This window comes from Phodopus roborovskii, unplaced genomic scaffold, assembly GCF_943737965.1.
Source record: "Phodopus roborovskii unplaced genomic scaffold, PHOROB, whole genome shotgun sequence".
In the NCBI taxonomy this organism is placed as follows: Eukaryota; Metazoa; Chordata; class Mammalia; order Rodentia; family Cricetidae; genus Phodopus; species Phodopus roborovskii.
Genome location: NW_026126469.1, coordinates 6,454,750 through 6,473,094, shown reverse-complemented (window position 1 = coordinate 6,473,094; position 18,345 = coordinate 6,454,750). Strand labels below are relative to the sequence as shown.

Below are 18,345 nucleotides of genomic sequence, written 5' to 3'. Positions count from 1 at the left end.
ACAACCCAAGAAGCAACCAAGACCAATGTCAGCCATGTTCTCTTGCTCTTCTGAGTCTACTGTGCACACAATATGCACAAAGGCCAGAGAAATGCACTAGAAGATCAGTAGGGTTCATCTCTGAAGAGTGTGTATGTATTCCTGTATGTGCAGGCACACGTGTGTAATCCTTTGTGTATGTTTGTGTTCCTGTAGGTGTAGGTAAATGTGTGTGTTCCTGTGTGTGCAGTTACATATGTGTGTATTCCTGTATGTGCAGGTACACGTGTAGAGGACAGGACAACTAAAGTGTTTTTCTCATTGGTCTGGAGGTCACCAAGTAAGCAAGGCTGGCTCTAGAGCAGGCCTCAAAGGATCTGCCTCTCCTGTGCTCAGATTTTTTATGTGGGTTCTGGTGGCTGAACTCAGGGTACTGCACACTTTACCAACTGAGCCATCTCTCCAGCCCTAATGTTTAAAAATACTTTATCAAACCTGCTAAAATTCCTATAAAATTTAATAATTTTTATATTCTGTAAATTTTAAAAAATAAAGAGCTGTTTAATCTGTTCATCTGAGCAGTGTTCAATATTAATTTATCCCACAACCACAGTGACCAATGTGGGAATTGCCTTAACCAGCTGTATGTACATTATGAGGCTGATTAACAAAAAGTCCTGAAGGTCTTCTCACTTGGTGAAGGAGGGTCTTACCTCTCCATGCTGAATGGGACAGAACTCCAGGACTTCTGGCGTCTGCTGGATGATGTATGTTCCACCCACCCGAGGCCCAAGGAGGGGCTGTTGGCACCCACCCTGGCCTATGTTCCAGCTAACTTTATTCTTCAGGGCTCTTTCTCACTGAGCCTCTGTGAAGTTGCTTCCCAGCAAGCTACCTCTGTAGACTGTATCCCTATGCCTTCTCACAGAAACTCCCTCCAAAAGCCAGGTTTCAGAGCCTCAGTTTTGGAGTGTCTGCACCTTTTGGTAACTTCAAAAAGCCACAACTGTAGATGACAATAAAAGGACTGTGTCACAGGAGTGGCTTTCAAACCTCAGCACAGGCCAACTTTATCTCATATGACAAACCAATTTACTTAAGTTTCTGATTTTTTTTTTGAGAAGTTGAACCCATTTATGCATTTTTCTTAACCCCAAATTGCTTATATGAAATGATTATGTCCATGGTCACCAAGTGAACTTGTCTTCTGTTTTATATGTGACCTGAATGTAACTATGATCTATTTATATTACATAATTGCAGATTCCTTTTTGAAGGAGAGTGTAATTTAAACTCACAAGGACACATACCATGGCCGATTTTCAATGAGCCCATTTAAATATGGTGCTTCCAGCTCAGAAAACCCATCACAAATACTAAAAGTTTTATTGTAGACAAAATGATACACAATTATGTTACACATTATGATAGAAAAACACTTAAACATTAACATACATGGAGACTATTAAATCATTTGATATTTCTTTAGTCAAAAGCAATGTCTTTAGGTTTTCATCACAAATGAATCTGCTCTCATTTGGATATTCCACCGTGTAGGTCTCTGTCCACTTTTGAACAAATCTGTGTGTGGGCCTATCAATCTGTGGTGCGGTCTACAGACTGAATTCTTAAGTGTTATACACCAACTATACCATGCTTGTCTTATCCCTGCTGGAAAGATCCCTTCTGTACCTGCAGCTCTCAGGCATGTATTATCCAGATACCTTCCTGTTTTATTTCTTGACACACACACACACCCATCTAGGGGCCTGGGAGAACAGGCTTCTGCTGCTTAGGTAAGTTTGACTTTGTCCCCCCAAGAGTTAGAAGCCTGGAGAATCCCCAGTCTATATACTGCTGCTGCTAACAACCTTCTATCTGCCCCTCACAGAGCAGCTCTACTCCCAAGGCTAGTATCCTGGGTTAGAGCGGTTCCCTCCCCTGGTAAGGCACTCACAGGTGTTTCAACCCTTTTCATCTCGGGAAAACTCTTTGGCAGAGAAGGACAGGACCCTAGGTCCACCGAGAGGACAATCCCAGGAAAGCCTGCCCTGGGGCTGCCTCCCTGGCCCCTGGAGCCAGGAGCTTCTGCAGCCCACATGGATAGGAGGCCCCAGTGTTCAGATCACCACTGACCAAGTACCTGACTTTGTGGATGATGCTTACACTAACAGTGATAGTTTCCTGGGGTACATGGGAACAGGTTTGATGCCTTCTGATCTCTGCTGGGATCTTCAACACTGCTTTGACACTGGCTGTCACAGAAGCACTGGCCCCGGGGTGCCATGAAAAAGTCTCAGTCTGCAGCCTTCTTGGTCTCTGGTTTTCCACATGGCATACTGCCCTTTCTATAGTTGACTCACACTGGCCCAGCCCTTCCACACTGAGGCAAGATGGGAGAAGCTACTTGCTTGTTCTGTTCTTCTTTAGAGTACCCCAGACCAATATGTCAGGTTGATCTCTGCCTCGTGGAAAGCAAGCCCCAGGTGAACTTAAGTATACTCCAAAGAGGGAGCATCTTATGTATATGCCTTGTCTCATGCTAAGACCCCTTCAGAGTCTATACGGAGTAAAGAAATGCAAGCTGACAAAATTGTGTTCATTTAGCTTCCCTCCAAAACTGAGAAACAACTCAGTCTTCAAAGGGCTGTACCTGGGACTCAATGGCCTGTGACACACGCAGTTAGATAGAAGGAATGGTATGGTAGCCATGGCATTCTGATGCACAGAAATCACCTTTCCCCAAATACAAGGGTCACCACAGTTTGCACACTTCAGAAACAGCTTCCCAGCCTGCTTTGTGGGAACCATCTTCACTGTATTCACTGATCCTCATTCAGTCTCCCCATGTGTTTGTTTGTCAGAAAATCCAGAAAAGGAATGTTGCAAATTGCTTGGTGAATATTACTCACTGTGATTTCTTTGGGAACCCTAGTCCAAAATAAATAAATAAATAAATAAACAAACAAACAAACAAATAAATACCCCAAAGTATAATTAGGTTTAACTTGTAAATATATTCAGTAATAATTTAGTCAGTTAATTTAGTAAAGGGACCATTCTCTTATAGAAGGAGGTGACGGCAAAAGCTATGCAATGACGCAGGGCCATCCTCTTACCCCCTGGTCACAGGAACAAGGAGGACTTCATGTTGGCTCAATGACTAGCTGGTACAGTAGAGAGGAAGCAAAGTAGATAGCAGAAGAGAATGTTGCTAAGTATTCTTCTAAGTTTTAGCAGACTCAAGTTTGCTTCAAAGCCCCATGGAAATATGGGTCACTTGTCATTTCAGAAGACAGAAGGCAGTCCTGGCCAGCCAATTGTGAGCAAGCTTATACTCAAACCACCCAGGCTACCACATCACAAGTCAGGAACATTGAAAGCATGGCTCCTCCTGCTTTCTAAACAGGGCACCAGGGAGCAGGCCTGGCAATTTTTATCCCTGCTTCTTTTTCTTGCTCAAGATGTCTATGTATGAATGACCTAACATTCTCATTTGGGGCCTTATCACCTCAGGTACTGCTTTATAGTGTCAGGATTTTATGACAGCCCTCAGCAGGAAGGAGAAGAGGATGTGGGTGATTGTTCTTTTAAGGATCAGAGAACTCTGCATCCCACATAGAGATGACCATATCAGGACAGAAGTGGAAGTGAGCTCAAGGGTTCCAGCAAGTCAGCCGAGTCTGAATCTGTAATCTGGGACACTGGAGATGACTCCTATTCAGAGCTTAGTTTCCCAGTTTCTAAGGAACAGTATGTATGCAATGACAAACACCTTAGGAAATACCTAGAGTCTGCCACATGAGATGCTACTGTCTTAAATGGGAGAACCTGCCGCCTGCTCTACCATGTGATACATCAGACCCGGGTGTCTATGAAGCAATGGCTGGAAGGACACAGCTAGGCTTTCACACCAAGAGGCTCTCTTAGAACTACAGAAGCCTTCAACGTGGCGCTAATGTCCCAAACACAGCAACTCTATCTCCTACTACACTCAATTATGTGTAAAACAACACATCTTCAAGAGGAACTAAACTGCAAAGCCTGTGCTATCAGCTGGAAAACAGTACCTGTTGGGAGACGCTGTCTGATATCCAACTGCCAGCGCCTGTCTCAGGATGTCACTCACCAGCTGCTCCGTTGCCTACAACAGAAGACTGGTATTGACTAAATAGCCACCTGCTTGCCAGTGGGAGGGATGTAGCATGCCTCATCTTTTACCCAAACTTTTGAAATAACAACCAACTAAATGTTACAAAGGTCTCAGGAAAAACTGATTCTTTTTTTTTTTTTTTTTGTTGTTGTTGTTGTTATTTGAAGACAGGGTTTCTCTGTGCAGCCCTGGCTGTCATGTGTAGACCAGGTTGGCCTCAAACTTTTTTAAGAGATCCACCTGCCTCTGCCTCCCAAGTGCTGGGATTAAAGGCTTGTGCCACCACCACCACCTGGTGAAAAATGGGATTTTTGTTCGAAGGCCATGATGTAGAGAAATTATAAACTGGATGAAGGGGTTTTCATTAACCAAACATTGTTTTATAAGGAAAACAGAGTATTGAGCGAGGGCTGCTACTGAAGCCTCCCTTTCTAAGGGGATGCAGAATGGAAAAGAACTGCTGAGCTAAGGGCCAGGTAGGCATGGAAGCCATTACTTCTCTAAAGCCTTGTCCAAGAACAGGGCAGTTGTAGCTGCTTCTTTCTTGTGACAGGCAGGGAAAACCCAAGGCTCTATTTTTTCCCCCTAAAATGGTAAGAGCACACAGATACTTTTCACACTATGATACTTCTTTTAAATCATTTTTTTTACAGAATATATGTATGTATGTATGCATGTATTTACGTGCATGTATAAGTTTATGCCAGAAGAGAGCATCAGATCCCACTATAGATGGCTATGAGCTACCATGTGGTTGCTGGGAATTGGACTCAGGACTTCTGGAAGAGAAGCCAGGGACATTCTCTCCAGCCCCTAGTTGTTTCTTAAGGAGTACTAAAAAGGAAGTGACATTGGTGGGACCCTGGGGACTGCATGCCAAACCACCTGCCTGGCACGCATGAGGCCTGGAAGGGGTGTCTATGCTCAATACAACAAACCCTCAGCTCTTAGAGGGACATGACTTCATTTATCTAACTAGGAGGGGGAAAACAGAAAAGAAACAGACTTAAAGCCTAAGTAAGACGAGGGATTGAAAAGCCTCCTCTCTGTTCCCCTTCTGTCCCTTACTCACAAGGCCTAAAATCTGCTGCCCTCAGGCACCCACCTTTAAGATCATGTCCTCTACTACCGAGGCGTACGTGTTCTTGTGCAATGCCACGGGCTGCAGGGTGATCCCAATCTGGAAGAGCAGAAGAAAGGTTTGTTCCATCAACATTAGAAGCAGGCCTCTTCCCGAACAAGTGGACTTCTCTGGCTGGAAGAAGGGCTCTCTAACCACTCATGACAACATGGAATCATAATGCAGAATAGTGCAACCAATACTGAAAGCTGCAAGGTGTCAGGGGTTGAGAGCTCTCTTCCACGTTTAACTAGGGATATATGTTCCCCAATTGAGCACAGCTGGGAGGAGACTGCTCACTCAACAGGAACTATAGGATATGGGTTCCCTTGAGGCAGATGATATAAAGACCCAGGACAAAGCCTGTGTCTAGCCCTCTACTTCACAGCCATGTTCCAAATGCAACCTTTTCCCTTGCTATTACTGACTGCTCTTGTGGAAGGCTCTAATGGGAAAGTGCGAGTACACCTAAGTTATGGGCAGAAGCCAACCACATGTCACCCAGGCAGACTGGGTGGGCTGTCTGGACTTTGTACCTAGCTCATGATCTGATAGCACCACAGCCTTGGCCTCCTACCTTCTGTGTAATGTCACCAACAAATCCCGAGCCTAGAGTTGGCGGCAGATAGAATCTCATCTCCTCCTGTTTCTCTTCCTGTTCCTTTTTAATGTTTGTCTTCAAAGGCTCTGAAAGGCTGAGAACATCCACTTCTTCCTCGTTCTCAGGCTCCCTTTTCTGAAACTGCTGCAGATCCTCCAGCTTCCGGCAGAGGTCGTCAGCAGTGGAGAAGGAAGACGGGCACTCTAAAGGAGAGGAAATGGTCTGGGCTCCAACTCCCCAAAGGACCCAAGTCTGAAGAAGGCAGTCTGCAGGCAGCTAACCTTTCTCCCAGACCACTGGTGAAACTTGGAGGTTACCATGTGGTCCCTGCTCACCAAGGACACAGATCTGGAAGCGGACAAACTGTCAGCATAGACACTATATGCCATACGAAACAAGAGAAAAGGCCACTGAGTGCCAGGCTCCCTGGACGTTTTCTGCAGAGAACAAGACTTATCTCCTCTACTCCAGGTTCCCTCAGATGGGGGCAGGCACTCAGCTGAATCTCTCTTGTTGTTTAAGGCACAGTTATAGTGAGATATTTACTTTGTCTCCTTCTGTGGCACTGACCACGCCCATTGGGGGTGGAGCCATGGGCGGAAGTGACCTGTGGAAGGAGGTCGGAGAAAACGAGGGAACACTCTCTTGCTGGCAGGACTCGGTCAGGAGAGGATCCGGTGGAACTTGCTGGTGTTCATCTGTCTAGGTTGTATGTTATTTCTCCCTATTCGGCCTATTTGTTTATCCTGATCCTTATTTAACCCCGATACACAGTCAGATGCTGCTGCCCTGATTTGGTAGCCTCCTGTTCTTTACTGTATTTCCTATATTTCTGTCTGTGAGCCTAGCCTTCTTGGGGTTCCTAAGGTCACAGAGAAGGGGAAGTCACTTCTCTCTGAGGGAAAGAGGGTATGTTAGTAGTCTTCAAAGTAATGCTGAGGAGGAGACCCACAGGAACAATGCATGTCTACCAGATGGCATGAAGTAAACATTCCTGGCTGGGGCACAACACTTGAAACACTGGGGTATGAACAATTCTGAAGTGCTATGTTGTCTCGGGTGTCATGGTAAGAAGAAGGGTCTTGCCCATAACTCAAAGGAAGAGCTGTAGGGCCGAAGAGAAGTAAACACATTTAACCCCAGAGCAGCCTAAGGCATACCTGGTTCACTGTCGATCTGAGTCAGCACATCCTCAATGGAATCCCCATCATGGCGCAGGCTCTCAGGGTCTGGTGGGGTGTAACCGTGGCAGCGGCACCAGTGAGCAATGTGCTTGGTTTTTAGGGGTGTCAGGTGGTGGAATCTTGGATTCTTCTCTAGGATTTCTTGTAACACTTTTCGTACTGTCATTGCTCTTTGCCACTTAAAAAGGTTTTGAACCAAAATTAAATCCTTAAACTTTAAAATCAATAGCTGTGCACTAAAATAAACCAGGCAACTGAAACTGTCAGATTCTATCACAAGGGGAGGACATATAAAAAGAGTTTCTCTGGGAACCAGTGAGATGCTCAGCAGGAAAGCTTCCTGCCACCAAGTCACATGAGTGAACTTGGTTCCCCAGAATCTGAATGGCAGAAGACATTCCAGGTGTCCTACAGCCTTCACCAGTATGCAGTGGCATGCATGTGTATGCACATGCAAACATACTCACACAATAAAAAGTTTAAAATGTGATGAAAAGAATCTCTATTGGTCTTAATGTTTACAAAATAAAATAGAAATTCCTATTTCTATTTATCCCACACCAACTGCAATGACCAATCCTCACTGTTGCCTAGCCCTTTCTTTCCTTATGATTCAACTACATCTGGTAACACTATTTTAAGTACTCCATAGAAGTCTGATTTATTATTTTGAAATTTACAAATTAAAAAAAATTAATTTTATGTGCATGTGTGTGCACCACTTGCATGCCTGATGTCTGAAGAGGCCAGAAGAGGACACTAGATCTCTTGGAAATAGAGTTACAGACCACTATGAACTGCCATTATGATGCTGAGAAATGAACCCAACCAAGTCCTCTGAGAGCGCAGCCACGTTGCTGCTGAGCCATCTCTACAAACCCAGCTCGCTCTCTTGGTTCTGGTCTGGTCATGGAGAGCAGGCTGGGTATGGATCCTTGGAGAGGGAACTTCGGGTCATTGGTTTCTTGTGTAAATCACTTCTCCCAGAATCAAATATATAACCCATATTTTATCCTTGTCCTGTGTATCTTAATCTGTGCATCATTATAAAATTTTCAAAGAAAACATGAGATACTTCCACTGGTGTAAGAAAGAAAGCCTTTCAAAAGATATCTGAGATCAAGAAGAATTGACATTTGTGACTGAGAAATACTCTGGCACCAAGTACCTTAAAGAAATACATAGCAAATTTGTCTTGTTTTTCCTTATAGGATGAGCACACAGAGGTTGACCTCTGCTTTGCTGTCTGGCTTTCAATGGTAGGACTACAAATCTAGCCAGCAAACAACCTTACCTCAGCAGCTCTCCTTTTCCCAATGTTCCAGCCATAATACTGCTCCACAGACTTTGCAGAAAAACAGCTGGCATCATCACCTAGAATACAGACCACAAACTGAGTTGACAGCTGTCATCATCACCTAGAACACAGACTCACAAACTAGTAGCTGGCATCATCACCCACAGACCCACAGACTCTGAAGAAAGGTTGTTATGGTTTAAACTAAATTTTGTTTATTTAAGGTATGTCCCCAAGTTCCTAGATTTCCTTCTTTTAGGTTTTTCAAAACATGCTTTCTCCTTGTAGCCCTGGCCATCCTGGACCAGGCTGGCCTCAAACTCAGAGATTCAACTGCTTCTGTCTCCTAAGTGCTGGGATTAGAGGTGTGTACCATCACTGCCCGGCTCCTTTACTTCCTCTTATAAAATAACAGAAATTTTGTATTACGCTTTGTGTGTGATGTATGTGTGCAGGTATGGCTGTTTGTGTGCCATGTGGATGACAAGTCCTCAGGGTTCTGTTCTCTTCTTCCATTTTACTAATATCATCTGTCTTATTTCTGGTTATTGGTTGGTTACTTTTTATATTTTCATTTTCTTTGATACAGCCTATGTAGTCCTGGCTGCTCTCAAACTTTGAGCTCTGCCTGTCTATGCCTTCTTATTAAGGAGTGTACCAACATGCCTAGCCCTGCAATCTGGCCTTTCATACAGGTTCTGGGAAGCTCAAGAGCTTTTATCCACTGAGCCATTTTACTAGCTTCCTAGTTCTTTCATGTGACATGTTCCTCACTGAACAACAAACCTCCTCATGCTGGATAAAGGAAAACATATGAAAGAGTACAGGATGCCAACTAGAGGCCTTGGCATCGCCATCAGCTCACTAAGTAGTGTAGGGTAAGTCGTAGCACCTCTCTGGGTTTCCGTGTTCTTCCCTGGAAACTATGTAAGATGGTCTTGAACTGCCCAGTTCCAGCTCTAACATTCTGTATTTTTATGTAATGGACAGAGGGAGAAGAACACACACATGATGGGGGATTTCCTTATGTATATGTGTTTCTCTTATTGGTTGATGAAATAAAACACTGTTGGCCAATAAGGCAGGAAGATAGGCAGGACTAAGAGATGAGGAGAATTCTGGAAAACATAGGCAGATGGGAGTTGTTATGAGGATAGGACGTGCCAGGTGGTCTCTGGTAAAACAGACCATGTAGAAATACTTAGATTAATAGAAGTGGGTTAATAATTAAGACAGAGCTAGCCAATAAGATGCCCTAGTCATTGGCCAATGGCTTTATAATTAATATAACTAATATAGCATCTGTGTATTTGGGGCTCAAGGGTCTTGGAACCAGCCGGGACAGAAAGCTCTCGTTACAGTTACACACACACACACACACACACACACACACACACACACACACACACACAGAGGTAGGTGTGTACAAGTTTTAGACTCATACTCAAATCTTCACATCTTTTCTGCTAGCGTAGAAAGCCATCATTGAAAGTACATTTTAACTACCTCAAAACAAATCCCCAAATTTTTCTGAAGTTCAAATGAGAAAAGAAGATATTTTATTTTAGGGGTCAATGCTAGAGACCTAACCCAGGACCCTGTACATGCTACATAAATGTCCTACCATCGAGCTTCATCCCAATCCCCTTTTCTCATATATTTTTAAAAAATATTAACAGGACCTTACTAAATTCTAGGCAAGCCTTTAACTCAACAAAGAGCTGAGATTACATGCTTATACCACAAGGCCCAGCAATTTGTTTGCTGCTGTGGGTAGAAAAGGTAAGCAAGGTGGTCAGTGCTCAGTGTCTCATTTCACACTCACACGACATGAGTGGGAGGAAGCTGCTGCACACCTCCCCTCTGACTCTCATGGTGATCTTGTCCATGAACATACACCTGGTCTCTTTTAGTAAGTTCTGTCCATTCTGTCAGAACAACTCAGGTAAAATCACCAGCCATTTCATCCGAGATACAGAGGATTTTGGATGTCTTGAAATGATGCATTTACAGCATGTGATCTTAAATTTTAGAGAAAGCTTAAAGGTCTACAACTTTCACAGAGCTGGGTGTGTACCCACCTTGTCACCAAGAGCTGTGTGAATTAATTAACCCAGCTTCACTGCCGTTTCCTGAGATGGAGGTGACATTACCACATAAGAGACTGGCTCATGAAATGTGTATGTAAAGAGCCTACATCAGATAGCAGGTCTGGCACACTATGTCTTAATAGTGTATTTTAATATTTATAATTTACATATGAAAACATGTTATGAGTAGGTTTTCCCACCAGTCTGGTCCCACTGCCGCACCAGCTCCAAATAACACACAGAGACGCTGTATTAGATATAAAGCTGTTGGCCTGTTACTAGCATTTCTTATTGGCTAGCTCTGTCTTAAATATTAATCCATTTCTATCAATCTAAGTATTTCCAAGTGATCTTATCTTACAGGAGAGAGGCTGCACGGCATTCTTCTCTCCGTCCTACATGTTGAATCTCCTCCCCACTACTTCCTCTCTCCTTCTTGTCTCCTATTCCTGCCTATCTTGCTTTCCTGTTGGCCAACAATGCATTCATTGACCAATAAGAGAAATGTATTTACAGAATGACATCTCCCATCAAAAACAAATGTAAAAAAATTCCTTCTGCAGATCAGATTATAAGTGACTAAAGACTAAGGGAGGGGTGGGGTAAAGTAGTTGAGTAATGAGGTATCTGCTTAGCATGCACAAGGCTCTTGATTTTGTTGCCAGCACTGCCTGCACCTAAGTCGAACCAGATGTGACCAAGATGCTGTGAATCCAAGACCCCTGCCAATGGCTGGCTAAGTCACAATCACGGTAACAATCCAAGCAGTTTAGTTTAGTAAATGCACATTTGGGTTGAGAAACAACTGTCTTCTTACCTTTTGCAGTAATTAATGGAATCTTCTTGACTATTGCTGTCAAGAGCTGCTGGATAGTTTCCAAATGTTCTACCCTGAGAAGGGAACAAAGGCAAGAAATTACAAGAAATTGTACATGCTTGTTACAAATGCACACGCACACAGAGACGTACATGAACACACCCATCCCAAATAGTCAATCCTAGAAGGTAAACAATGGCAGAGGCTCTCTCTCTCTCTCTCTCTCTCACACACACACACACACACACACACAAACACACACACACACACACACTCCCCCTGCTAATGTTTAAAGACAGGGTCTCATACAGCCCTCGCTGATGTAAAATTTGCAGACGGTCTTCAATCCCTGATCTTCCTGACTCTGCCCCCCAGGGTCATGACTATGGGTGTGAACCACCATAAATGGTTCTATATCTTCTTTATAAAAGTATTTTATGTTTAAAAAGAAATGTCAAGATCAAACAGATTTTGGCACATTATACAACTATCCCAGATATCTGATCTACATTTGAAAATTAGCATCAAGAATCTATTTGCAAGGTGACTGCTATTACACAAATGCCTGTCTTAGGGTAATTGATTGATGCCTCCATCTATAATGTTAAGAGACACCATGTTTCTATTGTCTCTAGATGCTCCTGGCAATTCAAAGTGCATGGTCAGAGGGAGATTCCTAATTTGGAAATGAGAAAAGCTAATGAAGAATCTTTAGAGGAAGCAAGAGGCATATGGCTATGCAGAGGCAGTGTGTGTGAACACCCGGAACAAAATACAAACATGGGGGTGATTACACTAGCTTGCTGATCCCTCTCAACAGAGGCTGCGCATCAGCAGGCTCAAGTGAGTTCTGGGGCCTCCATCACTACTGGTCAAGTGCTACCCCTGTATCATTGGCTGATCTTCCTGAGGACCAAAGTTCAATTCCCAGTACTGACACAGTGGTTCACAACCATCTGAAACTCTAGTCCAAGGAATCTGACACCTTCTTCTGGCCTCCTTAGACACCAGGTACACAAGAAATACACAGACATACATGCACACAAAATATCTATACACATAAAAAATAACTAAACTCTTCAGCTCTGCAAGGACAATACCCATCCTTCCACAGAGACTTAGCTTACAATGTCCACACACACTCAGCCGTCACAATGACTTTGAAAGGGTCTCGGAGATCCCTTAGAAGCAACTAGAGCACTTACTTAATGACATAGGTGCCAAGCTCAGAGGCCTCCTCAGCTTTCACTGTTGCTTGGCCCTCCTGTGAGAGGCAGTTTGGCCCAGGAGTTTCTGGTTCAGTCTTTACTACAAAGAAAGATCAATAAAAGAACTGTCAGGGGCAAGTTGTGCCAGCGAAACAACTACTCAACTGATGGCACTGTACACAAGAGATCCAGCTGGCTCCTGTCCTCAGACTCAGCACACAGAGAACTATTAGTTCAGTTCTGGGGTAGCCAGCTTTAGGTGGACCACCCACCACACCACACCACACAGCTCTGCATCCTCTCATCTCCACTCCAGGACTGAGATTAGCACACAACTTTCCAGCTAAACTTGCTGACCTGAGGTATTATCCCAGTATTCTGAGACGTAGGACAGAAAGCAAAAAGCAGATCTGTTGAACTTGGCAATTTTCAAGTTCACTGTATCTGGCTTTCAATACCACAGGCTGAACATCCTCAATCTTAATAACCACAGTGCTTCAACAACCAAAGCTGCTCCAATGCCAGTATGCTGCTACACAGGCGCAACTGTTTGTGCATATAAAATGATTACTATTACATTATTTTGGTATTTTGAGACAGGTTTCATTAGCCAGGTTGGCCTAGAGTTTCCTCTGGTCCAGCTAGCCCAGAACTCACAAAAATCCATCTGCTTTAGCTTCCCAAGTACTGGAATTACAGGTGTGAGCCACTACACCTAGCTATAATGCATACAAATTTAGTTTAAAATATCATAAAATTTAAATCCAGGATACATGTCTAGGGCATATATGAACCATAAATTAATTTCTTTAGATTTGAGTTTCATTCCCAAGGTATGCCTCTGTTTACATATATATGTAACTGCAGGTGTCTAAGCAGGTCAAAGAAGGCACTGGGTCCCCAGAAGCTGTAGTTATGGGGGGCTGTGAGCCACCCACTGTGAGTGCTGCAGACTCTCTGCAAGAGTAGTACTGGCCTTTAACAGCTGAGCTGCTTCTCTAGACTAAGTCTGACTTGTGCCTCTGCACTAAAAGATCTCTTTTATTTTCCTATTCAGTACTATTCACACACTTACACAACTTGTCCACTGACTCAACTGGCATCCAGTAAGCATTATTTGATAGATTTGATAGTTGTTTCCCAGTCACACACTCGTGTTTGTATCACTGCAATCACTATGTATACTGCCTGTCTCTATCCAGCTCCCTCAAGCTTGTCAGTTCCTCCTCGACAAGCCTGGCTCTCAGGAGTCACATCACACCATTCACTCAGCACTACTGTAGTTATTAAGAACATGGGTCTTCCATGTTTCTTGACAAACATTTGCAAACCTTCCCACAAGTGGATCCTCTAGAAGACAGGATGAATATTGCTGTACCACGGGTGTTCTTTTCTGTTCCATGAGTCTGTGACTGTTTCAAAGGCCGATGCTCCTTAGGAGTCATATCTGCTACCCTAAGCCTTCCTGGGTTTTGTTCAAGATTGTTCTGCTATTGAAAAAACTGATTAATTACCTCATGACTGTCTCACTAAAGTCAAGGCCAGCCTCTGCTTCCAAAAATGCTTAGGTTATGGGGGTACTCAACCACATCTGACTTTGACTATTTTATTTTACGTGTTTGTACTCTGAACTATAATATAGTCTTTCATTTATCTCCCTTGAATTCTCTTGAAATACTTAGGGTTGTTCCTATAAATCTGACACTGCTTTTTTGTTCTTTTATGTGCATGCTTGTTGTATGTATGTACACCAGGACTGTGAGGGCTTCCACTGAAGCCAGAAGAGGGCATCAGACTCATTAATCCTGAGCTGGAGCTATAAGCTGATGTGAGCTAGGAATAAGGGTGCTGGGATGCGAACTTTAGTCCTCTGCAAGAACAGTTAAGAGCTCTTAACTGCTGGGCCATGTCTCTAGCTGTCATGTCTGACCCTGTTATTTTAACCTTATGTATACGTATGTGTGTGGGCATATACATACCATGACATAGGACATAGACAAGTCAGAGGACAACTTGTGGGAGGGAATTGGTTCTCACTTTCCACCATCTAGACCCTGGGGCTCAAACTCAGGTTCCCCAGCCTTGGGGGAAAGTTCTTCACCTACTATACCAAACAACGGCCCTGAGCCACTGTTTCTGTCCCATTCTTTCTCTTTCTTCATTAATTGATATTTGATATGTCTGAGTCCCTCCCTCTTCCTTTTTGGTTTATTGAGAAAAGATCTTGCTATACAGCCCAGGCTGGCTTTGAACTTGCCACTGTCTTCATGCCTCTCAGCCTTCCGACTGCTGGTATTACCAAGGTGAGCCTCATGTAAAATGTTTTAATTTTATGAATGTTTTGTCTGCATGTATATATGTGTAATGTGTATGTGCATGGCACCCTCAGAAGAGGGCCTCAGATCACCTAAAATGGAAGCTACCATGTTGAGTGACTGAAATTGAACTTAGGTCCTATCTTAACTGCTGGGCCATCTCTCCAGGCCTTGCCTTTAATTTTTTTTTAAACAAAAACAACAACAAAAAACATAAAACACAAAAACAAAAAACAAACAAACAAACAAAACAGGGTTTATCTGTATTGCTTTGGAGCCTGTCCTGGAACTCACTCTGTAGACCAGGTTGGCCTTGAACTCACAGAGATCTGCCTACCACTGCCTCCCGAGTGCTGGGATTAAAGGCATGCACCACCAATGCCCGGCTCCTTCAATTTTTAACTTGTTGTGATTAGTATGTAGAAATTAAAATGATTTTTCAATGTATACTGATTCATACTGAGTAGCTCTGGCAATGCCACAGTAACACTGCATGTTCCCATTCTGAAACTTTAGGAAACAGAAAGAAGTCCTCAAAAAGAGTTTAGACATTTCAGTTCTATAGACTTAAGAATAGTCTCTTGCATTTGTCTTTAACAAATTGAAAGTATTTTGAGTTTGAGTGTTTTGCCTACCTGCATATGTATCACAGGCCTGCACTGCCTCCTGCCTGAAGAGGCCACCAGAGGGCACCGGATCCCCTGGACCTGGGATTTTAAGGAGCTAGCTATTCTTGCAGAGGACTTAGGTTCAAAAGTCTCTGCAAGAATAGCTGGTTCTTTTCACTACTAAGCCATTGCTCCAACCCCATGAATCTGTCATTTGAATAATTATAGAATTATATAACCATGCTTTTTAAATCTTTTTATTTTTAGGTGAAGGTATCATGAACTCCAGGCTAGTATCATCCATCCATCCATCCATCCATCCATCCATCCATCCATCCATCCATCCATCCATCCATCCATCCATCCGTTTGTAGTATATGTATAGCTGTTTTGCATGTTCATTTATTTATTTGCATTTTATGTATGTGGATATTTTGCCTGTGAGTAGATAGTGTAGTTTTAAGTTCCCGAAGAGGCCAGAAGAGGGCACTGGATCCTCTGAACTGGAGTTACAGACGTGGGTGCTGGGAATGGAACCCAGGTCCTCTGGAAGAGCAACCACTCTTAACCACTCTCTGGCCCCACAGTTCTCCTGCTTCACTTCACAAATGTTGGGATCACACCTGATAACCAATCCAAGCATGTTCAGGTTAGGGAAACTATTCTATAGCACAAATGAAAATGTATTCTTTAAGATTTATAGTAAGCATTGCTAATTGAAAACTACTGACTGCCCTCAAGGAAAACAAATTACAATATATGTCTCCAATGTAAACTGCTAATAAACAACCAGAGCCAAGCACAAAAGATGTGTATGCTTTCATTTTATCTATTTTAAAAATACAAATAATTTAGACAGAAATTACAATATTGGCTGAGCACAGAGGCTGTACAACAGTAAAGGGAATAGAAATTTCCATTCTTTACATTTACTAAAAATTATCTCTGCACCTCACTGCAGATTTTACTTTGCTTAATTCATTAAAATCAAAACAGAGAGCTGGTGAGCTGGCTCAGTGGGCAAAGGTGCCTGCTGCCAAGCCTGACAACCTGAGTTCAGACCCTGGGATTCACATTATAGAAGCAGAGAAACAACTCCCACAAGCTGTCCTTAAATTTCAATATGTTCACCATGGTTAAGTGTATGCCAGTGTGCAACACACAAAAGAGATGGTCTGCTCTGGCCCAAAATTAAATGAATCAGTCTGGTGCAGAGTGGTTTCAATGCCTTCACAGCTATCTTTTGCTTAAGGACAGACAAATACATCACTACACAAGATAACCCATAGATACTGGAGGCTTTATGAGTCATATGGTCTCTATAGGAACCAACTCAGGCCAAAAAGATTTACTAACAAAATCAGTTAGTGGGTCCATGTCAGCTATACCCTAACTTTAAATGAGAATTTAACAAATTTCAAATCCACCTCCCAAGACAATGGAATCCCAGAATACCTGAAAAGCAGCCTAGCACAAATTTCAAGTTCACTGCTTCCTGTATTCAGGAAGTGTATGCATCTCCAAACACAACCTCTAGGGCATGATAGTTATGCTGAATGACACATAAGCTTATGCATTAGTGACAGTGTTAAATACACATGGCAGCAGGTACTGGGGACTGAACATACAGAGGTGCTAGATGTGCTAGATTGCTAGAGGTGCTAGATGACAAAGGTTTGCTCTGACCCACCTTCTGGCCATCTATTCTTACAGTCAGGGATGCTCTGCTAGCTCAGTCTGCTCCCTACTAATGCTCCTTCCTCCTAACTGTGTGGCCCCAAAGTGTCCCCAAGTGGTCAATTTCCACAAACAAGTCTGTCAAGTTTTCTCTGCTGCTCCCTTAACCCAGCACAGCCTTAACCTCCCTACAACTCAGGTCTCTCTACTCTTTACAAGTTTGGTTTATATGTGCCCATGAAAGCCTGCCCCTAGTTGGGAGCAGCAGTGCATACCTTTATTTCTAGCACTCAAGAGACAGAGGCAAATCTTGTGAGTTCAAGGACTGCCTGATCGACAGAGTGAGTGCCATTGTCAGTCAGGGAGACGCAGAAAAACCTGTCTCAAAATACCAACCAAGCAAGCAAGCAAACAAACCAACCAACAACAAAATCCCCATAAAGTCCTGTCCCTAAGAGCCCTGACTAGACATCCTGGATAGCAGTACGAAGTAATCACTTTCCAGATCACTTGTTTTGCATTTACTAACCAGTGTGCTCTTTATGCAACTTTCTCAACCCAGTTATAAACTGGAAGGGCAAAATGGTGCCTAGTGTCTCTCAATGTCTACTTCCCTTAGTCTATGACACAAGTGCTTAGCATGTATTTGTCAAGTAGCTTATCGACAGATGCTGAAATTCAAAATATTCAGACTATAGCATATCCTGCATGAAATACTGGGTCAAAGACAGTGTGAAGTTCTACTTACCTTTTGCAGTAACTGCTGGAGCAGAGCTGGGGACAGCTGGATTTGGGACACTGATGGGCAGGACTGCAGGTAATTTGCTGGCAGAAAATGACTGAACCACTAAGACAGAAAAGGGAGATAGAACGGTGACAGAAATTAGTATTGATATTCTTCAATTTATTCTTCTACAATTTTATACATGTGTACAATACATTCCGGTCACACTCACTCCATCTTTCTTATCCCTTTATATTCCTATCAGTTCCTCTTTCTTCCAACAAGCCCCTCCCCTATCTTGTCTTTTTGTTTTGAGACTTACTGAGTTTAAGCAGCACTGCACACACAGACATTGGTGTGGAGCTATCTGCTGGAGTTTGGTACCTCGCCAGTGGTTGAACCACTGAAGACATAACTCCCCCTCTCTCAATAGCCATCAACTGCTAACAGGTGCCCCCCTCCTCCATGCAGGGGCTGGGCTTGTAAGGCACTCTCCCATCCATAAGTGAGTGCTGGCAGGCCCAACTTTGTGTAAGCAAGCACAGTGGCTGCAAGTTCCTAAGTTCAATGGT

The 18,345-nt window shown here is 43.3% G+C and overlaps 1 protein-coding gene across 6 annotated transcripts in view; it reads right to left on the bottom strand.

Annotated features, from left to right (window-relative positions):
* Window positions 1–1,346: 1,346 nt before the first annotated feature.
* Window positions 1,347–18,345, bottom strand: part of Yeats2 (YEATS domain containing 2) — a 98,436-nt gene continuing 81,437 nt past the window's right edge. For all 6 annotated transcript variants that reach the window (XM_051191134.1, XM_051191136.1, XM_051191137.1 and 3 more), the window contains 9 exons: window positions 17,798–17,896; window positions 12,447–12,549; window positions 11,242–11,315; window positions 8,332–8,411; window positions 7,014–7,215; window positions 5,830–6,056; window positions 5,238–5,312; window positions 4,050–4,123; window positions 1,347–2,910 (listed from right to left, as the gene is read on the bottom strand). In XM_051191134.1, coding sequence (XP_051047091.1) covers window positions 2,802–2,910; window positions 4,050–4,123; window positions 5,238–5,312; window positions 5,830–6,056; window positions 7,014–7,215; window positions 8,332–8,411; window positions 11,242–11,315; window positions 12,447–12,549; window positions 17,798–17,896 — 1,043 coding nt within the window. In that variant the 3' untranslated portion in view covers window positions 1,347–2,801. The remainder of the gene's footprint in view (window positions 2,911–4,049; window positions 4,124–5,237; window positions 5,313–5,829; window positions 6,057–7,013; window positions 7,216–8,331; window positions 8,412–11,241; window positions 11,316–12,446; window positions 12,550–17,797; window positions 17,897–18,345) is intronic.